At 37.2% G+C, this 8,901-nt stretch overlaps 2 protein-coding genes across 2 annotated transcripts; one reads left to right on the forward strand and one right to left on the reverse strand.

Moving 5' to 3' along the window:
- Positions 1-3,359: 3,359 nt before the first annotated feature.
- On the reverse strand, positions 3,360-4,376 carry LOC307187319 (keratin-associated protein 14-like). Its single transcript, XM_079923188.1, is given in 3 exon segments — positions 3,360-3,910; positions 3,914-4,003; positions 4,007-4,376. Coding segments are annotated over 3 exon segments (474 nt in total). The 5' UTR covers positions 4,109-4,376; the 3' UTR covers positions 3,360-3,628.
- A 2,775-nt stretch (positions 4,377-7,151) lies between these two features.
- KRTAP15-1 (keratin associated protein 15-1) lies at positions 7,152-7,599 on the forward strand (the record flags this gene model as incomplete). Its single annotated transcript, XM_079921457.1, is given in 2 exon segments — positions 7,152-7,388; positions 7,390-7,599. Coding segments are annotated over 2 exon segments (447 nt in total).
- Positions 7,600-8,901: the final 1,302 nt, after the last annotated feature.

Consider the following 8,901-nt stretch of genomic DNA (forward strand, 5'->3'; position numbering starts at 1 on the left):
ATGGAGGCATGGATTTCTGCTGATAAAGGAAAACAGAGAAATTGGCACAAAACTAGAAATGCAGGCAACAAGAATACAATATAACTTATAAGATAAGGTTACACATAGACCAAAAATGTACCTGAAAGTCTAGTATCTGAGTGTGGATTTTCAGCTAAGAGAAAAGATGAGCCTTAAACAACTGCTAAGATAGATGTTTTGCTCCCTGTTGCTTGGCATAAGTGCCATGATCCTTCCCTGAGCCTGGTCCCTGAGCATGATCCATTCGTGAGCCGTCCCTATGAACATATATAAAGAGATGCACAATGACCTTAAGTGGGGAGTAACTGGGTTAAGGCGGTGTGGGAAAACCTCCTGATGCTTCTCCAAGGTTCAAACTGCATCAACTAAGAGCAACACACCTGAGCAATGCTGAACAAACATTTGTATCCATTAGTCTTAGCCTGAGCCCCTCTCTCCCCGAAAGCAGAGCTGAAGTCAAAACCTTGGGTGCAGACAGTGTATTTGCCACGAGACCCCAAGGAGCTAGTTTGGGAGACCATGGAAGGTGAAAGAATGAAAGATGAAAATTTCACAAAGGGACATATTTTTTGGTTGACTTTATGGTGGGCACTGGGGACTCAGTCGTTCAGGGCCTTTTTAGGAATGTATAGAATGACTTTTGGAATTGTCCACCCCAGGATCTGATCAACAGGGGGAAGCATTTATGCATCAGCTTCTGTTTCCCATTGCTAGAATGTTGTCCCTGATGTTTGTCACTTTTCTGGAACGTCATTACCTGTGCAAAGAGGATTCATAGTGTGTTCCTTTTGTTTTCCTGGCTGTGCCCTCTGAGAAACCCAGGTAGAGAGTGAAAGAAAAGTTGTCTATGCATGAAGGGAGAGACTGTCTGTGCAAAGAGGGTTGAAACCTGCATGAAATTGTTCACCATAGGTGTGCCTGGGATCATAGGTGAGAAAATGAGGATATAACAGAGAATACAAAGGTACCAGATATACCACTTGCATTTAATGCTCAAACATCCTTGTGAGAAGGACAGATATTGTGTCATATAGATCTTTCTAGGCATGAAGGAATGAAAAGTCAAAAAGAATTAGAATTTTGCCCAAGGTTATACATCAAAGATCTAGTAGAATCCAATCTCTTGAATTAATCTTTTCTTGTTCTTTCCTGACGCGCAGGCTCAGCGGCCATGGCTCACGGGCCCAGCCGCTCCGCGGCATGTGGGATCTTCCCCGACTGGGGCACGAACCCATGTCCCCTGCATCGGCAGGCGGATTCTCAACCACTGCGCCACCAGGGAAGCCCTGTTTGTTTTTACTTCCACAAGAAAACTTAGAATTTAACACGAGTGAAAATGATTTAGAATAGTTATGTGACCTAAATGAAATGTATGCATCAGAGTGATATATTAACACAGCTTTTGCAACTACTAGTGATAAATAATTATCTTTGGAAATAATCGTCTTAAAATTTCTATCTTTTGAAATAGATACTGATGCTTCTTCAGCAAAATTGCCTCTTTTATTTTTCATGTGGTAAGTGATATTTCTGACCCCAGTGGTGGAGAGTTAATGTTATTGAATTGCTGTACAAGTCATATATTCACCATCAATTTGTTTTAGTAATAGATATTAAGTATTCACATTTTTAAATTAAATATGAACTTTTAGCTTTAGCTCTTTGCTCCTAAAAAGATATTTTTTTTGCAAAGGTTAAAGAAGAAAGATGTTCCCAAACAATTAAATGAATAGTTATAGATTTAAACAATATGACATGTGGCCAAGCCACTGTAGCAAGAACATTTAGATTAATACTTATATGCTGTGTGCCACCCTCAATTTTAGGCCCATATTTTATGTACACCTAATCAGTAATTCTAAATTCCCCATTACCTCCACCAACTGGTAGTTTGGGGTGTATTATTGCGTCTTGCAGGCTGTGGAAAGAGCCGTAGCAGTACTGGCTAGGTTAGAATGACAAATGACCCTCCAGCAAGATTTGAACATGTGAGCTGTCCTACCGCTTGTATCTGAGTGTAATTTGTTTTCCATGGTCCCTCTGCAATAAAAGGAGTAGTTACATTTTGTTCAGGCAGGATGACCAAAGAAAGGATAGGATATGGCTTGTCTTCTTTCAGATTTAACACTGGTTAAAGTGAAAACTCTGTACACTATACATGTATGCCATACTCCACTAGATGAAACCATAGGAAAAGCAAAGTGGTTTCCTAAACTGATCATCACTTATGTTAACTCAATTATTCATTATAAATAAAAAGTGAAAAATCTAAGACAATTACCAAATGGGACTGGATGCTGAGACAAATGGAATAAACCAAGACATATGGTTACCCAGTGGGTGAGAATCTAGGTCATCTGTATCTTTCAGTAATGTTGTCCTTGACATAATGGATAAAAGTTTGGAGCATAACTGCTGATTCAGGAGTGATCAGCTCCTTAAACATTTAGTTGAATGTTGTAACAAGAGAATATTTGCATTGTTTTTGAATTTCATTTTCTTTTTGTTTGTTTTTTTCCAAACAAATGTTATCAACAGAACTAAAAAAGTAGTAGCAATTGGGACTCCATCAAACTTGTATAACAGATTGTATGGAAAATGTTGGGCTTACTTGCTAATAAGTGCTGGAATGTGTTAGATGTTTCATTTATAAATCAATTAGAAATTTCATTTGATTTCTTATATGCCTGTAAAGCTGGGAGAACTGGAATTCTCACCAAATCTAACTCACTAAAATCTAAGTTCTTACTGAATATCCCCATTTCAATTTCTCAAATATTTTAGAATGTATTTATGATTAACTTTCCTTCCAGAATTATATGATGTAGTCAATTTAATATTCCTTACAATTTGTAACTATTTTATATAAAAATATTCATTTCTAACCCACGACAAAACCAAAGGTCACAGTTATTTGTTTGTAGTCTTAAAAATGTATTTTCAGGTTTTATCATATGAAGGTATTAACAGATGGAGTAAACATAAAAGATGAAATAATTTCTTCCAAACCTAAAGGACACTGGGCAATTTTACATTTTAAAGTAAAGATTTTTTAAATGATGAATACAAGATACAGAAATATTCAACCAGATATTTAGAAGTAGTTTTGAAGACAAAAAGTAAACAAATAATGTTAAAGCCAATATGCGGATGTCATATACCACATTTTTTTTTTTTCGGTATACGGTCCTCTCACTGTTGTGGCCTCTCCCGTTGTGGAACACAGGCTCTGGACGCGCAGGCTCATCAGCCATGGTTCACAGGCCCAGCCGCTCTGCGGGATGTGGGATCTTCCTGGACCGGGGCACGAACCTGTGTCCCCTGCATTGGCAGGCAGACTCTCAACAACTGCGCCACCAGGGAAGCCCTACCATATTTTTATTTAAACTTACAACATTTTTTTCTACTAGTAATACCAATTAGTGGTATTCAAATTATCCCTAAGCCATAGTAGGTAACAGTAGAAGTCAAATTTATAAGCTAAATGTAGGACAAAAGGTCAATAAATAGTATAGATATTGATATAGCAGGTATTGCATTAAATTTCTAGATGTAGTAGATATTGTGTTCACGCATAATATTAGTAGAAGCCAGGTCCACAGGTTGGTTAGAAAGAAAGAGACTGGCAGCTCCTAGAAGAGAGGTAGGTCAGAAGGTAAAAGCTGGATCTACAACTTAGGGATGAGAAAGCACTGGGACCACAAACCGCTGATTGGAAACCACTGGATCCAAAGCCCAGAGATGGGATGCCACAATCAAAAGATTGAAAGTTACTTGGAGCCAAAGCCCAGAGGCCCAGAGACACAGAGTAAGTCATCTGGCAGGGAATGAAGAACATGGAGGTCCTCCGGCAGGACGTCTGGCAGGGACCGGAAACAATATGGAATGTCTAGCACCTGATGGGATCACAACAAGTCTCCTGACAGCCAGTGTAGAGAGAGGAGTGCAGACGGTAGGAACTGGGAGAGCAGCGATCAGTGCTTTAGACCAGGTCTCTGGGGTAAGAAGAGCCACAGGAGAAGCCTGAGTAGCGCAGGTGGTCCCCAAGGGAGCGGGAGAAGTTTCCAGAGCAGCGGTAGTAGGACATGTTGACAGGACATGTAACTTACAATGGGAATACTCTAAGTTTGAATGTCGCTTTTTCGACAGGGGCATTTATATAATCTTATCATTGACTGTGTCATCCACATGGTTTATAAAAACAAGTCACCTTCCTCTTTTTAAATGAATTGGAAAAGATCAGCATAGTTATACATATGTAGTATTTGTGTTTTTACAACTGGAAAGTGCAGTCATGTTTGTGCCTTGGAATTCAGGTAATTGGAATCAGGTAATAGTATTGAATTTTCAAAGCTCTTAGTCATCCTTCTCTACCAAAGGTCACTGAGCAGATCACTCAGAAAACTTTAGATGTAGTGTCTGGGCTGAGGGAAGCGGGCTTAATTAAAAATAATTGATACCCCTTTCAAAGTCTGTCTCAAAATCGTTGCCATCTGGATAACAAAGTTGCTAACTGATCTACTCAAAGTCATTTTTTCAAAAGCAAAAACATACATTGACTGTTACCAGGAAGTGGAAAGTTTACCTAATGGACAGTGCCATCAGGAAGCAGCAATGGTAACATGCAGATGTATGAGGATTATTTTTTTACATTTGATCTTGATTTTAATGGCTTTAGTGAAATATTAACTGAGAGATTCCCTTATTTCTGATGTCCCTGCTTAAAATTGTATGCAAACTAATGAGTCAGTCTTAGTTTTTCTGTCTTCTGTGTGTGTCTTTACTGTAGAATGAGTTAAGTATTAAATATAAATTTCTTTATATTAGTTTGGAATGTTAGAGGTTATTTATCTAAGATGCTGGAAAAAACAAACATTAGAAATGTGGCAAAAATGCCTAGTATTTCTCTCTCTAATCAGAGGCAATGTTTACCACTAAAAGGATTCCCCAGAATCTGAAAAATGCCCCTGTTCTATAGAAAGTTTATAAGGTAATTGCCTTGAACTTTTGGAGCAAAGGAGTCATCTTAAGCAGATTTTTCCTTTGCCTCAGAAAGTGACATATATCACTTTGACTTAAATTGTTTTCAGGTGTTTCTGACAAGTATTAGAAAATTTCTAAAATAATCGTCATTTTTTTTTTGTTGTTATTGTTCTATGACTTGTATTCCACCTCTGTGTAGTAGGCTAATGAAGACTGACAACCTTGAAGAAGAGGAGAGATTAAGAAGGTTTATCTTTCTGTGGCTTCTGTGCTGTTTGATTTGTTCATTTCATAGAAAAACATTTCCCTTATACTTTTGAACAAAAGTGCTTGGGTACACAAACCTCCATTTTGTTGAGAAAAGGGTGTTCAAAATTACTTAATATCTGATCTCATAGAATATTCTTCCACAGAAATAACTTATATAAGAGTGGATGACATTGAAGCAAGCAAATTCAATTTAGCTGAGTTAAATATTTATATGGATGTTTTGATGTTCAATAATTTATTAACAAATAAAACAGGAAGGTTTGGAATCTACTAGAATTTTTTTTCTATTCATAATTAAGAAGCCTAATAAATAAGAATTGTTTATTACAGTAATGGAGCACGAATTATGTTACCTAGTATACGCAACATGATTGAAGACCAATTTGTCTACTCAAAATGTTCAGACTCATAAAATCTACAGTTTGGAAGGGAGTTTTGCAATTACCTTCAGTACTCTACCATGTTGGAATCCCATTTACAATACCTCTTTAGGTGAATATCTAATAAGTGCCCCCAAGATGGAAATCTCACTTACCTGCAAAAGTACCTTGTTTTAGATTTTTAGGTGAATCTTTCCTCAAAACTTCCACTTAGTAATTTCAAGTCTTCATAGAATGAGTATCAGCTCATTTCCATTGGACAATACATCAATTTTTGAGGATAGATGTCTTAAGAGATTTGCCTATACCCACAGGTTATCTTAAGCCATCCCCTGTACCAGGCACTACTCTATTTACAGTTAGCGATGATGAACTTTATGAGTCTAGAAAAATACTTATACTAGTCCTCTAGGCAGAATATATATATGTCATTTGATATATTTACCACATCAGAGGTCCCAAAAGGATTCATTCTCTTTTTTACATTATCATACATTTTGATAACCTCCACTCTCAGTTCAATTTATAAAGATCATTTGTAACTATGAATTTTTCTAACTTGATCTTTCGGTGAAGTTTACCCGGGGTAGACACTTTCCTAATTTCTTGATTTTACTTACCTTCTGTAATAAAAATCCCACTCTATGAGTGAAAACTAAGGGAATAAAAGCCCATTTTTAATGTATACTGCTTATCATTTACTTCTCAGTAACATCAACACCACCAAAAGTTACTTAAACTTTATGGGGATAGAGATTTTTTTGAGAATTAAATTTATTGATGAGTTCTTTCAAGAAGCAAATCAACTTCAGAACAAAAATTTCTTGACTTAAGTATTTTTATAATGTAATCTTCAAAGCACTCCTGCAAATACTGAACCCTTACTTTTAAATCAAAAACTCATGCACACAAGAGCAGCTTGGGTACCTGTGCTATAAGAAAACTAGAATGTAAATGTGTTTAAACACTCATCTAATGTTTGTACCAATTGAGGATTGTAAGTAGGTTATTTCTTCTATAAGGTACACAAAATTTGGGAGATGGAGCAGATACTGAGGGTTTCTTTTTCTCAATCTGGTTGCTAAACTTTGAACTAAATAAATGTCCCCTCCAGAATACAAAGTATTTTTTAGAGCCTTAAACACAACAAAATTCTCACTGTGTTACCCATTCAATACAATATCTTTAAGGATAGGATGAATAAAATACCAATCTTATAGGTACAATTATAGTACAGTAACATTTTTGCTTCATGAACAATTACTTTAAAAAACGAATGCAATTCTTTCATTTAAAAGTCCACATTCATAAAAAAAGGTCTTTGAAGGTTAATGTATTTCATTTGGACTAGAACCTAATTAAGCGTTCTTATTAAAATGGGCACATGCTATTACACCCATTGCTAGAGTACAGTATATAACTGTCCACTATAGAAGGTAATGTTCACACTCACAAACTTCCCTCTGCAACTCAGTTGAACTTAGAATTCCTGACAACATGCCTTTCAACTGCAGCTCCGGAAACTTCTCCTCCCTCTCCCTCGGAGGTTACCTGGGGTACCCAGTTTCCACCTATGATTCTTTCTACCCCATCAATATAATCTACCCCCACCCCAACACTTTCCAGCCGGGCTCCTCTCTCCACGGTGGTTGTCATGAGAACTTCTTTAAGCCCACCAGCTTCCAGACACCCTGGGCTGTGACCAGATCCTACCAGAAATCCTACTTCCATCCAAAAAAATATCATCTTCCACAGTCCCTGCCAAACAAATTACACTGGATCTCTAGGTTTTGGAAATACTGGCCTTGGATCTTTTGGTTATGGAAATACTGGCTTCCAGTCTCTGGGGTGTGGATCCAGCTTCTGCTGCCCAGCTTACTTTTCTTCCAGGAATTGCCAGTCATCTTGTTACCAACCAGCCTTTAGCTCTCGCTTTTTTGCATAAATTTACTGAATGTCTCCCGTTACCTCATGGTTATATCTGCACTTTATGAAACTTTAACACTCAGCCTCTCCAACATCTTTGACTACTGACCATCTTCAACACTAGGACTTGCTATCACAGTCCTCCCAGAAGTAACAAAGTAACCTTGGCCTGTAACCTTTTCTAAATCAGGCATGTGAGATATATCTTGAATTTTCATTCCTATACCAATGTTCTGAATCATTTCTGTTACTATCTTAATAAGATTCTTATTTTCCTCCTGAGACTCTTTCACTTAAGTGTACTTCAAATAGATATGGCATTTAAAATAAACTTATTTCTCTAGCATGAATTATGGCATTCCATTTTTTTATCCATATGGTACATTTAGTGAATGCATCCAGTATCTTCAACTGTCTTCATTAGCTAAACATCTTGTTGTTGTTGTTTTCTTTGTTTCGTATGTTTCATTAATATTTTGCTGGGTAGAAAAGAGGAAGTTTAGAGAATCTAAATATATGGCATATCTTATGTCTTAACAGGTTTATATTCCTCAATGGGTGCATTTGTTCACCTAATTGCTTTAGAAAATTTTGTTTTTAGGTAGGCATTCGTTGAAAAATATTTATTGTGTTCTGGTGCTAGACCAGGCATTTATGCTGAATGAAGACATAAATTCCCTGCCTTCACGGAATTCACACACACACTATTTTAACTCACTGCCATGTAGCAAGTGCAAAATGGTGATAAAAACGTGTTTCAAAGGGAACACAAAGAACAGAAACTTCAAAGAATGGTGAGAATATCACACAAAACTCATTATTGACAATAGTAAGTGTAAATTACCAGTTCATATAAAAATATAAATCTTGCTGTTCTAATGTGTTAGTTGTGGTCCTTTGAGAAATAGCTGCTCTCTAGGATTTGACATGACAGATATTTATTGGGGAAAATACCTGTCAGTGAAAATGGGGAGGTAGCTGGAGAATTCTGGGAGATCCAGCAGACAACAATGCAGGTCTGAACTCAGTGAAGGAAAGAGGGAAGGAAGGAAGGAAGTTTGTATTAGAATAATCTTCTTCAGGCAGTTCCAAGAAAGTTTTGGTAAGTCACCCGCAAGTCACAGAGATGGGCCTGCCTGAGTATCCCTGCCAAGCTCAGTCACTGGCCAAGAACAGGGCACAGCATGACCTTGGCATAAACGTGGGGGTAGATTCAGAGACTGGCAGCTGGGACTGTAAGTCAGTTATGCTCCCTGAAGTGGGAGATATGAGAGCTACATTTTTTTTTTAATTTATTTATTTTTGGCTGTGTTGGGTCTTT

Source organism: Stenella coeruleoalba (assembly GCF_951394435.1).
Source record: "Stenella coeruleoalba genome assembly, chromosome: 5".
NCBI lineage: Eukaryota > Metazoa > Chordata > Mammalia > Artiodactyla > Delphinidae > Stenella > Stenella coeruleoalba.